Source organism: Lissotriton helveticus, chromosome 4_1 (genome assembly GCF_964261635.1).
Source record: "Lissotriton helveticus chromosome 4_1, aLisHel1.1, whole genome shotgun sequence".
NCBI classification, from domain to species: Eukaryota; Metazoa; Chordata; class Amphibia; order Caudata; family Salamandridae; genus Lissotriton; species Lissotriton helveticus.
This window is the reverse complement of record NC_136063.1, coordinates 1,924,068,531-1,924,088,313: the sequence shown is the minus strand read 5'-3', so window position 1 is coordinate 1,924,088,313 and position 19,783 is coordinate 1,924,068,531. Positions and strand designations below refer to the sequence as shown.

The following is a 19,783-nucleotide window of genomic DNA, read 5'->3' as shown; positions in this document are numbered from 1 at the left end:
ATTAGGGGCATTTTTCAAAATGACTTATTTTTTTACTCACTGCCTTACGTTTGTAAGGCAGAAATACATAAAAAAGACAATTTGTAATAACACTTTTCTACTATTCTATGTTCACCTTTGTCTGCCGATAAAAAAAGTTAACCTCACTTGTGTGGGTTGGCCTAGTGCCCGCAACAGGCCCAAAAAGCAACATGAACACATCACATTTTTCCACTGAAACCTGAACCCTTTTTTTTGCAATGTGCCCAGCTGTGGATTTTGGGCCCTAGCTCAGCTGGCACCTAGGGAAACCTAGAAAACCTGTTCATTTTTTTTAAACTAGACACATCCAGGGTGGTGTGACTTGTGTGGCTCTCACCTGGTTCTGTCACCCATAATCCCTTGCAAACAGCAATCTTTGGCAAACAAAATACAATTTCCTCACATTTCTATAATGGAAAGTTCTGGAATCTGCGAGGAACCTCAAACTTCCAACCACCCAGCATTCCCTCAAGACTCCTGATATAAATGGTCCCTCACTTGTGTGGGTAGGCCTAGGGCCCACGACAGAAAATGGCCCAAAACGTACTGTGGAGACTTCAAAATTATCTGTCACAAAATGACCTGAATTTGCGAAGCAGTCACCTGCATTTAGGGTCCCGGGCTCGGCGGCCATCTAGGAAAACCTACCAAACCCAGACAGTTCTAAAAACTAGTCACCCGGGGGAGTCCAGGGAGGTGTGACTTGCGTGGATCACCCGATGTTTTCTTACCCAGAATTCCCTGCAACCCTCAAATTTAGCTTGAAAACAATTCACATTTTCTTCATATTTCTGTGTGGAAAGCTATGGGATCACTGGGCCATCAAACATTTCTACCACCCAGCTTTCCCCCAGATATCCCAATAAAAATGCTGCTTCACTTGTGTGGGTGGACCCACAGCTTTGCCACAAAGAAATGTGAGGAAAATGTGATATTTTTAGCTAAATTTCAGGTTTGAAGGAGATTCTGGGTAAGAAAACTTTGGGTTTTTTTTGGGGCGCGCTGATTGTCATTATATTGAATATAAAATAATGCCTCTGGCAGCTGGGAAAGCTCTTTCCCAGCTCCCGATGCAGAAAAAGAAAAAAGGAACTCCCTGCATTTTTATTCTGTCCATTATTATAATTTCACTTTCTCTCTTTTTTTTTTTGAGTTCTCTGTTGCCATCTCAGAAATGTGTTTTCATTTGTTCCAGTCCAAAGAAAGTGAAGGCTTTGTGATTGGGGTGGTACTGATGATAATGTGAGGGGGATCAGACTCTGTTTTATTGATATTTTGGTACTGTTTCAATAAAAAAAGGGGGTGAGGTAATCACTAATGATCTGTATGGCCTTGATATGCCTTTAATACCTGGTCTATCTTTAATTAGTGTTGATCGTCTCTAAGTGGTCATATTCGTACAGTGCCTCTAATTTGTTTCCATAGTGTACCAAAGCATGTCCCATTTGCTGATTTAGAAACAATTGTGGTTTGTGGAGTACAAATTCTGCTTTCCAATCTTCAGAGGATATGATATGTTGATGAACCCTGACATCTCCGAGTCTGCATAGTCTTATCAAATTCCATTGATGAAACCAGACAATCTTGCCTTGGGGCAAGTTCATAATGTGCTCTTTTAATCAGGAAACAAGGAGAGGGCTAATTTCTTGGCATTCTAATATTCTGTCAGTCCACTAGAAATGTGGTTGGGTTTTCCCGCTCCACTCCCTCTGGAAAGACTACCAGTCTCCAATTGTTGCGCCATGATCTTCCTTCAGCCTCTTAAGCACGGCTGTACAGTTCATGGCTGGTGGTCTTTAACTTTTGAACAGTGGGCCAGATGCCTTTTCCCATGTCCTTCAGTTCTGCATGTTCACCCCACAGTTTCGGTGACTTGATCCAACAAATTTTTCATGCCCTGGTGAATGAGGGCCGCATTGTTTCCTTCTGCCCCAATTTGGACCTATATCCCTTATCTAGAGCTGTGGATGGCCTGCAATATGATATCTGTCGCTTCTTTAGGGCCCTGAGAGAGTTTCATTAGAGCTGCTGCCTCTGCGAGGGAACCAGTGGGTCTAAGTGCGCAGATTGTAATGTGCTGAATTTATCTGGTTTCACCTGCTTTGGGGCTGTGGTGCATTTATCCTTTACCATATTGGGCACCCACTGCCTGTGTTGGGGTCAACAGTTCTACTTGGGCCCTATGGGGATGCTCGTATTATTCACTAGAAAATGTATTAGTGTCTCATTTTAGCCCTGGCCAAAGGGGACAGCCTGCTTGCCTACCAAGGCCCATTTGAATCCAGTCACTATCCAGAAGTCAAGGTCCCTTGTTTCAACCCACCAGTCCTGGTAGTACAGGCAGCACAAGAAGTCTTGAGGTGTGCACACAGAAGGTTAATGTGGACTTGATTTGTATGTATCAACATATCTTACAACTAAACACCTCCAGTATGGAGCTATGTATCCTGCAGATAAAACAAGAATTCTGACTGATCTAATTCCATGTGTCTTGTGGCTATCAGTTCCCAATACCAAAGAATGTTTTTTTTAAAAAAAAACATCTTGGCGTAAGCTTCTTCAAGGTATGTCTACAAAACGATTAGTGCAGAAACCAGCCCCTTCTTTATCATCTTGGTAATTTACAGGGCATCCTCCCACTTCTCTTCATAAACAAATGGCTACAGTGAAGGTAAGCTTTATTGAGGCTCATTTGGATTTCTAAAGTTCCTTGTATTTTAGTCTGCAAGCTGCCTATGTACCTCTCCTAAAGGGAGCACAAAATGCTTCTCCCTGGCTTGTTTTGGTGTTGAGAAAGAGAGAACACCAGAACATTGGCGGCTATTGAAAGAAATGATCATTTTTAAGCTGTGCTGACTGGTTTCAACTGTATCCATGGGCCTGCTGCACCCTACCTCTAGTAATATGTCCACATTCTGGTGCCTACTAGTATGCTGAAAAACATGGATCTCCACTTGCCAACTAGACCCTGGATTTAACTACTTTTTAAGGGACCCTCCTCATGAAAACGACTCCTGCTACACCTGCGACAAAAGCTACCTTTTTTGGAGGCCTTTGAAAAGTCTTTCCTTTATGCTTTTCAGGTTTTCAGTGAATAGTAAGTGTCAGGTCTGGTTTTTCAATCTTTTAATATCAAAACATGGAATATATACATTCTGTTGAAATTGTAGATACTTTGAAAATGAATGTTAAAAGCTATTATGGTTGTTGTGAAAATGAAAACCTCTTAAATTATGGTTACTATCAAAATCATATTGCATTCCTAGTCAAATGGAGAGAATCATATGTTTTGAAGACTTTTTGGTGGAGTAGATGGTAGCCAAAATTGGCCAATGTCCACTTTGGGTTTGTTTTTATCTTTTATAATGTAACCATTGCATCCCTTAACACAGTTATTTAGGTGAATGCACTTTGCTTTAATTTAAGTGGTTAATGGGGATGTAATCTGAAAACCTCATATTTGCCAGTTATGATGAGCGGCTGCACCATAAACACCTTTCCCTCAGTATGTTTCTCAAGATTCCACATCACAGATGACATCATAAGTAATCACATCGCAGATGACCTAAGTAATATATAAAGCATCACTGTTTACATCAATATTGGCATAATCGATGAGATCACGGATGTTACTCAATCGTACTGCCCCTGTAAATCTCTGGGCTGGTACCTTTGCTTTGTGCAGCAGCCTCTAGGCATGGAGACTGCACTTGAACAGACCCTGCACTCAGCACCCATTTCTTCAGAACCAGCTTGACATGATCTTTGGGTTTGTCTAGGAGGCTCAGATCCTTTTGTGTGCCCATCTCCCCTCGGCCATACTCCTTTAGTGTTCTATTCAGAGTGCCTGGCCATTCATTTCAGTTGTTAAGTTGGAATGATAGGGTTAGCAAATGGATGTCCTTGCGAAGAATAAAAATAAAAAGACTGCTGCAGCTGCCCACTAGCAATACATGGACCACTAATCATTAATTGGAGTTAAAGGCCAGCACTCCTACTTTCAGCATACAGATGTCCTCATATTTCTTAGTTATAAAACATGGACAATACATGTTCTTTCAGTACACCGAAATGAAAAAAAATAGATTTGTCAGTAATTTAGCATTTAGAAAGTGTTCTGTACTGGACATGAAGAAGTTACATTTTAGCAATATCCGGACCATTACTCCACAAACCCTCGAAGGATTCACAAATCCAATTACAAAAATAGAGGCATCTCACAGACTAGGGTGCTTTTTCTCCCGTCGTCTAGTTCGGATTTGTGAAACCACCTGCTGATATTCTAATCTGCCATGCTCTGACTGACTCGCCATCACATAAAAATGTAGGTTGCAGCTGCCCAATATGGTGCACTGAGGACCATGTTGGTGAAAATAACAAAAAAGGCATAAGGGGGCAGGATGGGCTTACCTTGACTTCCCATACTTATGTGGGGAGGGAGGCCAAAAGGAGCAACCCATCAATACAATTTATACAAAGAAATTATAGCCTGGAATCCGCGATTCCTGTGTTGGATTTGCAGATCCTAGAGTCTCCTGGGATCCTGCAGGTCTTTATGGGTTCTTATAATTTGTGAATCTGTAACCGGATTTGCAAATCCTGAAACATTTTAAGTGAATGAATTTAGCATTTTTTAGCTGTGCATGGTCAAACCCCCTCTGCACACGGCCAGAGGGCAGCTACCCGTAGCGGGTTGTGTGCAGGCCATGGTCTACGGGTCTCTCATCGTCGACTGGCACCCCTTTGTCATTGATGTCCTAGTTGTTGTACTGGTTTCGCTAATGGACATGCCCTTTGAGTTTCACCTCTTCAGGGAAAATGCAGACTATGTAAACTGGTCAACTGCCATCTTGTTAATCACTGTCTTTTTGTTGGTTGTCCCCATTTAAGACCATATTCACATTAGCCTTAGTCTTCCCACCTGTGATGCAATCAGTTCATAGTCTACCCACAACTTCATTCACCTCTAGTGCAGTTTTTGTGGATATTCACTTTGCCATCGCTGGCTGTACCCAAAAGCTTTATATTGCCCTTCTTTTGTGAAAGTTACTGAACACTAATCCACCCATATCTTTTCCTTTGGGGAAGAGGGAGACAAAATGTTGTCAGAAACGATCAGTGTCAGGTCACCTACAGTTCACACCATTTAAATGTATAGTACCTACTCGCATATGAAGCCAATCCATCACAAGGCTATTATGAGGATGAAAAATAAAGTGAACAATTTTGCAATGAGAAGCCTGGACGCTACTATACATTTGAATGTTAATAATTGCTACTGCACGAGAGGCACAACCAAAAGGAACCACAAATGGTATAGGCTCTTGTGAACTTTTTCAAATCATTTCAGCCACTAATTGAAAAGGTCCGGAAGAAACATACACTCTCTTTCCCACCTCCACCTTAGTCAGTGCACCCAACCGTCATAAGAGACTCCAATGTGAAGATGACTGGTAAGAGAAACTGACCAATAGAGCAGTGAACAAGGAGAATTTAACTAAACATTCAGCAAGCTTTTCTTACCAGTCAAAGGGTATGAGACACTGCTGCAGTCCACTTTCTGTATGTGTAGCCTCTTCAAATTCCATGCCCTTTTAGAGAGAGCAGCAAAACAATTTGACCTACCAAATTCAGTGATGCCAAGGATCAACTTAAGAACTCCATGAAGTCTTTTCCCAATCCTTGCCTTTTTACTAACAAGAGGGCTCAAGATAAATGAAAGCAAAAGCTATTGGGTTCCAGATTCGGCACCAACTCACTTGTTGGCCATCCTTGTCCTGATTCAGTGTTAACAGCTGCAGCAGTGCAGCAAAGATCCCATTGCAATCACCTCTATGCCATCAGACAGGGAAAAAGATTAGCTCCATGGCAGCAACAAGAATATAGGTTGCAAACAACCTCCCATTTTGGGTTGTCATGGGCACTAGATATGAAGCAATTATGTTTGGTGGATGGACTTGTTGACAAGGGACAAACATGACATTGGAAAGGGCATGATGAGGAAAGCATCTAAAGCAGTAGCTGTCTTCGATACAACAATAGATGTATCCAACATGGTATTCCATTAGATTGCAGTTTAGCAATTCTTCAGAAGAGCAACTCTTTCCATCTTGAAGTGCAATAATAAGTCATGGACATGCTATTTGAAAGCCAGATACTCTTCGGAAAAAACGTGGATGAGGCACTTAAAGGAACTAATGTAGATATCCTCTTAAACAACAACGGTCCCTAGAACAGGGAATAGGTATTCAATAAATATAGACTTAATGGGTACTATATGCGAAGCACATGTCCAGCCGGACAGAGGTCTAATTTTTACTTAATCAGCAAGAGATAACAATTTCCAACAAAACAGTACATAAAGTGGGACACAAGCCTGTTTCCTACTTGGCAATACAGAAACAGGGAGGAAGGGAACCAACAGGGGGTTTAGGCACAGCTTAACTGTTTGTTATAAACAAGGAGTACACAATAACAAAACAAAAGAACAAATTGCAGAGTGCCCCTTTACAGTTTCAATGAACCCACGTTTTACATGTATAGGGTGCTTTAAAGTGTTGACAGCGTTTCGATCCAGCTTGAGGGTAAGTGGATCATCATCAGGACATGGGGTACATGCCTATTATTATAAGAGCCTGTTTTGCCTGGGGAGGGAGAACGTACAATTAGGGGAGTGTTCAATGTACACAGAATGAGTTGGATGACAACGCAACATGAAGAACTCAGAAAATTACATGCACGAATTGTGTATTGTAAAAAGGCAAGATGATCGAGTGTAGTAACCAAGACTAAGGTGAGTGACGGGAATTATAAAGGAAAATTGACGTGATTATGGTATCAGATTGGTGAGAGAACACAATGGGCGCATTAAAGAAGAGATAAGGGCACACATTGTTGGAATGAAAGGGGCCAGTCAGATCATGCACAATGAACCAATGCCTAATACCGGGCATTCGGAATGCGAGATGAGAGAGAAGACCAGGGTGTAGTAAGCTTCCAGTACACATCTCTGAGCATTTCCAGGCACTCAACCGTATTGGAATAGTTGCCAACTCAGGGTTATAACAGTGAGATACACGACCGTTTAAATTGAAGACAGTTGATCATTAATTATAAATTTCTATACATTTCCGACGGTGTAATTTACAACCGAAAAATGATCTTAGTGGCGGCAAGAGTTGTGCAGGTTAAAACTGTACAAATCAATGACATAATTGAAGCATATATACAGTTGACCCTTAGTGGGTACAGACATCAAAGCGGCGCAGTGAAAGGGTGGGGATAATTATAAGTCGAGTGACCTGAAAGTTAAAACTTCATAAAAGCTGAAACTTTTGGCAAGTAGTAATGACATCAATAAGGTATACCACCAAGGTGCAGTGTTATCGGTTGGGCAATTATACAAGCGAGTGAGGGGTTGTGTGAAGAGTGGTAGTATACGCACGTAGGATCTTACCAATAGCCAGGCAGGGGTTAAAGCGAGTTCCTATTGAATGAAGACGGCACTTTATGGGCGTAAGGGGGCATGTAAAACCTATGCCAACCTATCCAATGCAGGATTGGATTTGATGAACCTAAGTAAACATTAAGCACCTAATTAGTGTGCTAGGAGAGTGATTTGTGAAGGGTGGGTTAAGATAATCCTGAGTCTCACCAGAATTGGGTCAGAGGGCTGGATCCCAAGGGAGAGGCACAATGGCGAATTCTCACGGCAGGATAGCCTAAGAAAGGGGTAAGGATTTAGTTAAGGGCCACCTATTGGGTTTGTAGACCAAAACGGGACACGTAAAGGGATCCCTTACCGGTAATGTTGAAAGGGAGCAGGCGCTCAATTGCGGGTTCTTGCTGAGCGTCCGTGCACTCAAGGAGGGACTCAAAGTGAATGAAATGAATGAAAAAGGATTTGTAAAGCGCATGGCTGCCCGGGAGCGCCCCAGCGCTGGGGTACAGAGGAAGGCTGAGGGGAGCTGGGGGAGGGGGGGGGCAAAGGGTGTTATTATGGATCCTGTGGGAACAGGAGCGTTTTCAGGAGTTTACGGAATTTTAGGTAGCTTGGTTCAGATCGAAGACTAATCGGGAGGGAGTTCCACAGGGTCGCTGCGTTGACCGAAAAGCGGCGCCCTCCAGTTCGAGCCTTCCTAGCTCTAGGAACAGTGGCCAGGTTTCCATGGGAGGAGCGCAGAGTCCTGGTGGCTTTGTAGGGATAGAGCATATTTGCCAGGATAGGAGGCCCTTTGCCCTGAAGGGATCTATAGGTGATACACAGGGACTTAAATGTGATCCTTTCCCGGACTGGTAGCCAGTGGAGGGCCTTGAGTGCCGGTTTAGCCGATGATCTCCGGGGGGTACCTGTCAGCAGCCTAGCCGCTGAATTCTGAATGCGCTGAAGGATGTTGATGGTTGATTCTGGGGCGGCTAGAAAAAGGGCGTTGCTATAGTCTAATCTGGATAGGATTAGACCCTGAATGAGCATCTTTCTAGATTGTGCCGGAAGTAGGGGGAGAATCTTACGGGCTGAACGGAGTAAGCCCACACAGGTGCCAGCAGTCTTTTTGGCCTGTGTCTTAAGGGAGAGGTCCTGATCAAGCCATACCCCTAAGCTTTTAAGTTCCTTCTTCGGTGTAGGGAGGTCCCCTAGGCACAAGGGCCAGATGGAGGTGGGAAGAGATGTCATGTGCTGGCCCAGAAGCATGAGTTCTGTCTTTGTGCTGTTTAATTTAAGTCTAGAGTCACACATCCATGTGTAGATTTCGGAGAGGCAGTTATGCAGGTTTTCAGAGTTGCCCTTATCCAGGGAAAGCGAGACGACCAATTGGGTGTCGTCTGCGTACGTAACGACTCTAATCCCGAAGGGAGCGACCACATCCTCCAGGGGGGCCATATAAATGTTAAATAAGGTAGGGCTCAGTGAAGAGCCCTGAGGCACTCCACACTGGAGGGGAAATGGGTTGGAACGCGCACTGCCTTCCCAAACCTGGAAGGTTCTGTTCTTCAGAAAGGATGTGAGCCACAGCAATGCTGTGCCCCTTACCCCTAAGTTGAAGAGGCGCTGGACTAAGATCTTATGATCCACAGTGTCAAATGCTGCGCTTAGATCCAGGAGGATCAGCACAGCCGATCCTCCTGAATCCAAAATGCACCTAGCTTCCTCGACCACTGCTAATAGGGCAGTCTCAGTGCCCTGGCCAGGGCGGAAACCAGTTTGAGAGGTGCGAAGCAGCCTATTGGTTTCTAAGAAAGCAGAGAGTTGTTGGTTTGCAATTTTCTCTGTGATCTTGCTAAGCCCTGGCAGCAGAGAAATTGGTCAGAGGTTGGCAAAGTCAAGGGGGTCAAGTTCAGTTTTTTTTTAGTAGCGCCTTCACTACTGCATGCTTCCAACCAGGGGGAACCACCCCTTGATCAAACAAGGCATTAATGAGATCCGTAGCCAGAGGGGAGATGGTAGGTCCCACATGCTGTAGAATATACATGGGTGCCGGATCATTAGGGGATCCACTCTTCATGGCGGACAGAGCAGTTTGAAAATCTTCTCTGGATATCTGGGCAAAGGAATCCAGAGAGGGGCCAGAGATAACGGCGGTGAGATCTGCAGGGACAGAGGTATAGGACTTTTGCGGTAGGGATTGTAAAATGTTTAAAATTTTGCTCTCAAAGAATGATGCCAATTGATTACATCTGGTATCTTGCACCGTCGGGGGGGGGTTAGGAATTTTAAGCAGATCTTTAACTATTTTATATGTGTCTCGAGATGAATTCGAGGACGTTCTAATTTTCTCTACAAAGAAGGAAGCTTGAGCTGTTTTCCTAGCTGTTTTATAGGTCCTCATGGCTGCTTTATATTTCTCCTTATTAGGGAGGGCCCAATCTTTTCTCCATGTACGTTCCAGGTTTTTACAAATTTTTCTTACGTCTCTAAGTTCTTGAGCGTACCATGGTGATTTAAAAACCCTGCTCTTCTTTTCCATTTTTTTCTTAGGTGCTACAGCGTCAAGGGTGTTAGTCAACCAAGTGGTGAAATTAATGTCAGCTTTCAATGGGTCAGGGTCAGAAAGAGGGGCAGTGTGCTCTAATTCACGGGTCCAGCTTTCAAAGGAGAGTTTAGACCATGCTCTCTCCAGAGTGCGAGGTACTCGCACTCTGAGTTCCTAGATAAGGGGAGGAGCTAGTCTACCATTTGTCCGTGTGGTCATGTGACCCGGGACAAGGTTCATAGTTGTGGAAACTGATGGAGGATTAGCTGTGGTACAAGGGTGAGCACCATCTTGGAAGGGAGTAGCCAAGGGAAAGCTCCCTGTCAAGGTGGTGAAGCAAGAGAAGGGGGGGGATTGACCGTAGTGCAGGGATAGAAAGTGAATAAAGGAGATTGTGACATTTGTGCAATAACCAATTCAGTTAATTAGCATGTGGGTACAGTTGGTAAGTGAATAGAGGGAGATTGTGATATTTGTGCAATAACCAATTCAGTCAATTATCATGAAGGTACAGTTGGTAATGAAGTACATTGTGACTATGTTAGTGAGGTCCAGTCCTCAAGATGGTTGAGACCTGTGTTCAAACTGTCCGTTTTCAAAATCCATTTTAGCTCTTCTTTATCCAGTATTTTGGAAATGTCACCTCCTCTTGCGGGTAGTTTGGCCACAGTGATTACTGTCCATAGAATGTCATTTACAGAATGTCCATTTTGTGTGAAATGTTCCACCAGAGGTGTATTTGGCGTTTTGCATCTTATTCTACTCCGATGCTGAGAAATTCGTAGACGGATCTTCTGGGTTGTTTGCCCTACATATATCTTGTTGAACGGACAGACAATAGCGTATACAACATTACATGTATTACAGTTGGTAAACATTTTTAACTCATTCCTGGTGTTTTTTAATACAAATTCTTTGCACTCTATTGTGAATTCGCAAATCACACAATTGCCACATTTGGCATGTCCCTTAAGTGGTGTCAGGGACCAGAGGTCATGAAGCACGGGGTTCCGGATTTTTGTGGTGGGAAGTGCTGCTCGCACCAAATGTTCCTTTATATTTTTGCTCTTTTTGAAGGCAAACATGGGGACTTCCAAGTTGAGCGTGCCAGCATTAAGGATAGGCCAGTTTTTCCTAATGGTGTTGCATATAGCATTTGACACTGGGGAAAAGGTAGTGACGCCTACCAAGCGGTCAGTGGGTGTTTTTATTTTAGGTTCAAGTAGGGCTTCACGAGGGCAGTACCATGCCCTTTTCATGGCATTACGGACAAGACGTCCGGGATAGCCTCTGCTCGTAAGTTTAGTGCATAATGTCTTAGCTTCAGTGAAATAGTCAGCTTTAAGGGAACAATTTCTCCTAATCCTTAAAAATTGTGAAAAGGGGAGTGAAGCTCTCAAAGCACGGGTATGGTTGCTGCTATAGCGGAGTAAATTGTTCCTTTCTGTGGGCTTACGGAATAATCCTGTTATGAGAATTCCGTCAGCATGTTTAATTACTAGATCAAGAAACGGGATAGATGTTTTGTTATGCGTTAAGGTAAATTTCAAGCCACCGCAGTTATTAATCCAATGTAGAAATGATTCAAGTGTGCTTTCATTACCCTTCCAGATCAGGAAGATATCATCAATATATCTTTTCCATTTGCCAATGCAAGGGTAGAAAGGATTAGTGTCTGAAATGATATTATTGCATTCAAGTGAGTCCATTTACAGAATGGCTAAGTTGGGGGCAAAAATAGCCCCCATAAATGTACCTCTCACTTGTTGATAGAACTGATCTTCGAATAAAAAGACATTTCGAGTGAGGCAGATCTCAAGCAGTTGAAGAATGAAGTTCGTGGGAACTGTGTGGGCTGGGGGTCTTTGATTAAGTTCACATGCCATTACTAGCAGAGAATCCCTCTGTGGAATGTTTGTGTACAAGGACTCTACGTCCAATGTACACAAGATCTCAACCTCGGGTTCGAAGGGGTGGTTTTCTATAAGGTTAATCATGGACATACTATCTCTGATATAGCAGTCAGTCAGAGGAACAAAATCTTTAATAAAATGGTTGACGTACTGCCCCAGGGGTTCGAGCATCGAGCCTCAACCGGAAAGAATTGGGCGGCCCGGCACAGCAGGATTCTTGGGGTTCATCAATTTCTTAAGCTCCTGCATTACTTGACCAAACACAGTCTGAATCCTACTGAGGTTGTTTCTCATAATGTGGTTCCCAGAATAAGCAGCATGGACAATAAAAACACTCCTTTAATGGTCAGACTTACTCACATTCACATAGCAGTTGTATACTAAAAGCTACCCAATACAATGTAGAGGGCTGCATGTGTAGCCAAGAAACACAAGCAAGTCTAACTAATCAACACTGTTGGCCCACCCCACTTTTCATTCAGTTGGAGCGGAGCAAATTTAGATTCTGATTCGCTTTGGGACATCACTAACACAGATCAATGGGCACTTCAGATCATCCACCACTTGGAGTCTATTAAAAATCACCATTCTTCCTACCAATTCTGGAACATCACCACCCTTTAAACCAGTAGCAGCAGGTGATTCTTGAACCTCTTCTCCAGGGGTCAATAAAAAAGGTTCCTAAAAGCTAAATAAACCACAGGTTTTACTCCAGGTTCTTTTTTTTATTTAAGAAAGCAGTGGTAACCCTATCTTGGACCTTTTGGAATTGAACAAGTTCCAGTGGACGCAGTTCTTCAGAATGGCCATGCTTGAGGAGGTCCTTTGCTTGTTCAAGAAGGAGAGTTCCTGATGTCCCTTAACCATCAGGACTCCTATGTGCCTAACCCGGTCTGCCAACATCACAGGCAGAATCTGAGATTGACACCCCTGTTCCAGTATCTAAGTTTCCTGCTCAGTCTCAGATCATCCCCATGAGTCTTCACAAAATGCCTATTCACTAGTAGCACCAAATCTGCCAAAGAGTGCATGCAAGTTATTCCTATGGATAGACAACTGTCTGTTAAACGGTGCAACTGAGTAGGAAACAGACCCAAAGCTAAAGCACATCCCTTGAGGCTTATGACCCCTACCAAAAAAATTCAGCATCTCTTCTGTAAATTATGGGGCTATTCCAGAGAACTGGCGTATAAAATAGACAGTTATCCTGTTGGGGGTTCAACAGAAAATGCGTAGAAAATGAAGGGTTGGTGAAAAAAGGTTGAAGGAGAAGAAAGTATTAGCTCAGCTCCAGAGGATTCTCTCATCATTGACATGCATTATAGAATCTGAGCAGTTGAGTCTCTGAGAGGAGTTGAGCCATGTCTCTTTCCACCTCCTTACATGGAGTTTGGGTCACATAGGCCGTTTCATTATTAAAGTATGTGTACACTGTTGTAGAAAAAGTGACCAAGGAGAATCTCCAGTTTATTGAAAATAATTAATTCATGTCTATCTGTGAGAGATGCAATGCTGCAGAAGTTTTATAAAAAATGTTAATGCACAGTCAAGGCTAGACCAGAATCACTAAAATGAGGCAACAGAAACCTAATAAGTTCAGCATAAAAACCATCTTTTTTAGTGCTTTTCTTTTTTAACAAAATGACCGATGAATAGAAATTTGCCTAGCCTAAGTTTCAATTCTATTAAGGACGCGGAGGCGAGGATTATGCTAATTCTTTCTTCGCTTTTATTAACAAATTTCAAACAGCAGCCTATCACCATCATGTAAAACAAACTACATTTCCCACAAGCTAGGGAAAGAAAAACAATCTCTCATGAAGTCCTTTCACAATGTCTATGACTCTCATCCAATAAATCGTCTTGTCACTTCCTCCACTTCCTTTTTCTTCGCTGGAGGATCTCTCCTATGTTCATGCATTCTGTTTCGCACTATCGTTCCCTGAAAGAAACAACACCAATCAATCGCGGAATTATCACAGCAGAAAAGTAAAATCAAACAAAACTGCAACTTCAACTAGCATGTACAACTCAATACTGCAAAACTAAGTAACAGCTAGTCAAGCATAAAAGACCACAAGTCTTAACCCAACCCCTTCATAACAGAAAAATGATTACTTACATCCATATGGGCGGGACAGCAACCAACAAGTTTGCAGGGAGGGATAATCCTCGCTTCCGCGTCCTTAATAGAATTGAAACTTACCTTCTCATAGGCTAGGCAAATTTCTATTCTATGTCCGGCCCGGTGGCGAGGATTATGCTCCTTTAAAGCTTGTCTACGACCACTTGAGCCACATTACACAGTGGTTTAAAATAGAACCTTTTGGAGGTAGAATCCGATGACCAATCCACTGCCCTCATAAGGTCCTCTAAATGCACACCAAGGCTGAATGCCTTCGAAGCCATCGCCCCTCGCGCTGAATGTGCAACAAAAGCTCTCTTGTTAATGCCCGCCTCTTGCATGATCCACCGTACCCAACGGGCTACAGTGGGGGCTGAAACCGCCATGAACGGCTTCTTGAGGGCTATTAGGAGTTGTTGTTCGCACGAAGGGCGGACTTCCTCCGTAGCCTCCTCATAGGCTTTTAGGCATTGAACCACACAGAACTTTGGTGACTACAAAAAAGCAGGATAAGAAATTGTACGAGTATTGGACTTAGTGCATCTACTCACCGTGAAGGTAACTCCCTTGGGGGAGAAAACTCTTGCTGTAATATCTAAAGCTCAGACATCTGATACTCTTCTGCACGACACCAAACATAGCAACATCGCTAATTTGGCCGACAACTCCTTCCTTGAAAGGAAATGGTTGGGCTGCCAAGACAACAATAAATTTAAAACCCGGTTAACGTCCCAGAGGACAGAATAGTGGGGTTCTGGAGGTAACGATGGTCTAATGCCTCTGAGCAGTTTACAAACAAAAGGATGTTCCCCCAAGGGGGCCCCATCCACTGGGGCATGACCCGCTGAAATAGCCGAGCAGACCGTGTTCACCGATCTATACGCCAAGCCTTTCTGTGCCAAATCCGCCAGATAATTGAGAACATGCGTCAGATCTGCGACCACGGGATCCACTTCCCGTCGCATACACCAACATATCACCTCCAAGCCGATTTGTATCGTTTGGACGTGCTGTCCACCCAAGCTCTGGACAGTAGGAGCTCAGCGTGCTTCGAAAGGCCTGGCAGTCTCCAGCGTTGCCTGTAATCCGCCAGGCCATGAGCTGAAGCGAACCTTCTTCCACCAACCGGTGAGGAACTCCCTGCAGACTCAACAGGATATGGGGAGTTTGGAGGAGTTAGATTGGAGAATCCCAAGAAAGTTCCAGTAGAACCCGAAACAAAACATGCGACCTCCAGAACGACGTTACCAGAACCACGGAAGCTCCCTGTCTACGAACCTGGGCCGCCACCCGGATGATCGAAAATGGTGTGAACGCATATCCACTCTCCTGATTCCAATCTTGGCTGAACGCATTGGTCACCACCGCGAGAGGATCCGGCCTCCAACTGAAGAACCGGGAAAGTTGTCGGTCGAGGCAACAAGAAAAGAGGTCAATGGGATAAGGACCCCAGCAGATACTGAAAAATCTCCGGGTCCAGCTTCCAAATGCTGGCGTCTCGGAGATAACGGGAATGCTAATCGCCACCAAGTTCCCCCGTCCTGGGAGATACTGCGCTGTGACTGCGATCTGGTTGGAGAGGCAAAACTGTTTCGCCATGTTCACCAAGGCCTTGGATCGAGTGCCGCCCAGGTGATTGATATACCTGACCGCCGACACATTGTTAATTTTTAGGTGAACTGAAGCTTGTACATGGTCCTTGGTCCAGCAACGGACTGCAAAGGAAACCGCCAAAAGCTCCAGACAATTGATATGAAGTTGTTGTTCTTGAGGAGACCAACTTCCGCCGGTGGAGAACTTCCCACACCGCGCTCCCCAGCCAGCCCGACTTGCATCCGACTTCATCACCAAGTCGGGAGCGAAACCGCAGATTGCTCTTCTGTTCCAGGACTCATGTGGGATAGCCACCACTCCAACTCTTCGCGTACCTCGTCCGTCAGAGGGACCACCTGAGAATACGTCAGGCCTTTCCGCAGATGATGCGTCTTTAAGCTCTGAAGGGCCCAATAAAGCAACGGACCTGGGAAAATCGCCTGAATAGAGGCCGAAAAGAGACCCACCAGATGGGCTATGTGCCGGAAAGAAGTCCCCTGTCTGACTGATCTCGTGACGGATCTTCGCCACTTTCCTGGAGGGCAGACTGAGCGTAGCGGAGACAGAGTCTATCACAAATCCCAGAAAGGCCGCCTTCTAAGTCAGGACCAGGAGGAACTTCTGTTCGTTGATTAGGAACTCCAAATCCTGAAGCTAGGACACGGCCATCTGCAGATGGCGGTGTCGCAGCTGTGAAGGGCATTGGGCCAAGAGGAGAATCGTCCAAGTAGACGATCAAGCGGACCCCGTGTGCTCTCAAATATTCCACCGTCGGCTTGAGGACCTTGGTGAAACACCACATGGCTGAGGAAAGCCCGAACGACAGACATCGGACATCGTACACTTGTCCCGCCAAAGAAATTGAAGGAACCGCCTGTGCGGTGAACAAATCGGGACCACCAGGTACACGTCCTTCAGGTGAAATGCCTGTACCCCAGCCAATCATTGAATTCTCGAAGGTTGATGACCGGCCTCTGACCCCGATCGGCCTTGGCCACCAAAAATATGTTGCTGAGGAACCCCCCGGGGTGAATCTCCGTGAGCAGACTGGCCACTTCCTCGTCTACCATAGCTGCGTCTGCCACACAGAAAACTATTGAACGGGGACGACCGTCCTGGTGGGGGGGAACTGTAAAACTCTATCTGGAACCCCTTACCGTCTGAAGCACCGAGACGTCCCCAGTAAGAGCTTCCCAAGCGGGAAAAAACAGCGCCAGCCTGCTCCCAACTTGCAACTGCGCAGCGGGCAAAACACTCACCGTTGACTCGGAAACGTTGCCCTCTGGTCGGGTAGAAGTTGTTAAAACGCTGATCTGTCTGGTACTGTCCACGTCCGGAGGCTTGCCCTCTGCCCTGTGGTTGTTTGTTCTAGCACAGGCGGGCGGCTCCTGCCCCGACCGGCCCCGCAGATAACCCGAGTACTAAAGACTCACTTAATATTTGCCTGCACCTTGTCTAAGGACGTAAACGTGGTGACGAACTTCCCCAGTTCTTTAACAAAGGGTTAGCCGAACAAACCCCCCTGCGCTGATGCCCCAGCTTCAGAACAGGCTAAATCACCAAGTTTGGGAACCGTTCTGACCCTGGTTCACTGGGCGATTCACAGGCAGCACTGGCGCGGACAGTAAGGGGTAACCAGAGCGCATTTCACTTGCCTTTTGACTGAAACGCGCTCCGAGTCGCATCGCCCCCACAGCGCCCTCTAGCGGGCGCAGGACCGCAAGGTGGTGCTGGCGAAGGGAAACAAGCCTTGAAAGGAGCGCTGAGCGTTCCCGCGGCGGGTAGGGAATCTGGGGAAGGAAATAGAGGAAATACGATCCCCAACAATGGAAAATCCCAGCAAGAGAAAACACTGCCCAAAACAAGGGAAATGAAAAGCACTTAACGCTAGCTGCCGAGCAGCGAAGAAAGAGGAAGAGCAGGAAGTGACAAGACGATTTATTGGATGAGAGTCATGAACATTGTGAAAGGACTTCCTTCATGAGAGACTGTTTTTCTTTGCCTAGCTTTGTGGGAAATGTAGCTTGTTTTACATGATGGTGATAGGCTGCTGTTTGAAATTTGTTAATAAAAGGGAAGAAAGAATGAGCATAATCCTCGCCTCCGGTCCTAACAAAGAATTGAGAGACGGTTCCACAGATGAGAGCCCAGTGTCCAGTGCATTATTGAGCTTCTTGGGTCTTAAATTTTTTTTTCCGGTAGATGTCAGCTGAGGGTGGTATCACTAACACAAAGGGCGATGATATTGAGTTCTCCGGTCTGCAAGGGATTTGGGCATAAAACCACACTTGTATCTGTGAGTCTGAGCAAGTATTTTAAACATGGGGATCTGCAGACTTGGATCACAAAGCAGTTGGGAATATTACATTGGTAAATAATGTAATTCTTACTATTTCAATAGACGCTTGAACATACTTAAAATGTATACCACATAATATATTTTTGATTGATTTTGTGTTCTAGAGATTCATAGTTGAGCTGTAATGTGATGTATTTTAAATGTATGCTTGAATTCTAGAAAGAAGAAGCCGAGGCTAAAGCTTTGGAAGAAGCTGAAAAGCAAAAGCTAGAGAGGGAAAAAATAATGCAACAAAATATGCAGGAGAGGCTTGAAAGAAAGAAGGTAAACACTTTTTCTTTGAATGCTTCATTAAACTGAATTGAGTCAATGGATTTCTTGTGTAATATTACCGTGTATGGTGGTCAAAGGTTCCCTTAACTGAATAATTTACTACCACCATTCTTACTGCAGTCTAGGTTTAGCTGTCCATGTAATTGAGGCATCTACTACCTGTGTCGTTATAATGATGAATTTGTTTAAAAATGTTTAGGTAGGGGCGGGCCACAATAATTGTTTGACCCACTATGTTGCGTTCTGTTCTCTGTGATAAGTATCAGTCAATCATATGGGATTCTCTGGAAAATAACTTTTCTTCTGAGGGATTAACTTTCTTATACAAGTGTTTATTATTTCACTAGCAGCTCCGCCCAGCAACACCAACCTATATACATAGCCACTTGGTGCGCTAGCGTTGATTCCTTCTTTAGTGTTTAGCAAATTTATTAAACTTTTTAACTATGCTTTTACAGAACCTCTTACAGTTTTGAGAACCTCTGTAAGTACATTGGTTTTATCCCTAACTGAGGGTATTTGGAGGCCAAGAACTTATGCTTTCTGATTTTCATGTTAAACGAGGCTGATCCTCTGTAGAGGGGCCAGGTAAAACATGTAAACCTGTGTCAAAAGACACTGGCCTCCTGGAGGTCTAAGCAAACACAAGGAGATGATGGACGGAGCGCTGAAACTTTTCAGACACGCACCCCCAGTCACAGATCTGGGTTGAATCCATCATTGTTATATAGCTTCCTTCGCCACCTCAGTTCAGATCCAGCTATATACAAATCAGTCTTGACCCTATGCCTCATGGGAACAGTCCAGCCCGAACTGCCAAGCCCGGTCGTCCCTGAACTGGAAACAAGCCTCCTGAGACCTGTTTCGGGATAACACACCTCATCAGCCAGGCTAGCTTGAGTACAGTTGCAAAGTGAGCAAGGGACCCACGTCTGGGTATACCCTGCCAACTTAGGCAAAGTGAGCTAAAGAACAATGATGGATTCAACCCGGATCTGTGACTGGGGGTGAGTGTCTGAAAAGTTTCAGCGCTCCGTCCATCTCCTTGTGTTCGGTTTGTGTTTTTTAAATAATAATATTTGCTTTGTTCGCTACTGGAGGTCTAGAACAGTCCAGAAAGAGATTTTCATTATCAGACACCTGTGATTTGTCATCACCATTGTTGTTTGTGACTCCGGGTCTGAAACTCTGTAGCTGCGAACGTTTGTCAAAGTCAGAATGGGGTTGTGGAAGAGGTTGGCGCAACATCGATCGAGGATACAGCAGATTAGATTCCAAGCCCAAAAGGTCTTATGTGTCTCTCCCCCATGTCACCACGCCAGTGTTGCTGCTTAGGGAACAGGCGTATTTGGTGCAGTACACGGAGGCAGCGTGAGCGGCAAACCTGGAGTCTGGGCATTCCTCAGAGCAGGGTCAAAAGGTTCACTTTAAGACAGATCAGCCAGAGGTAGTCTAACTGGATCCCCCCTCGGATCCATGGGGCACAACTGTGCAACAGAACCCGGAAGGGTAGCAAAATTCCACAAGA

The 19,783-nt window shown here is 44.7% G+C and overlaps 1 protein-coding gene across 12 annotated transcripts in view; it reads left to right on the top strand.

Annotated features, from left to right (window-relative positions):
* MAP7D3 (MAP7 domain containing 3) overlaps positions 1 to 19,783 on the top strand; it is a 1,012,878-nt gene that overhangs the window by 640,496 nt on the left and 352,599 nt on the right. For all 12 annotated transcript variants that reach the window (XM_078688596.1, XM_078688591.1, XM_078688590.1 and 9 more), the window contains one exon: positions 18,142 to 18,246. In XM_078688596.1, coding sequence (XP_078544722.1) covers positions 18,142 to 18,246 — 105 coding nt within the window. The remainder of the gene's footprint in view (positions 1 to 18,141; positions 18,247 to 19,783) is intronic.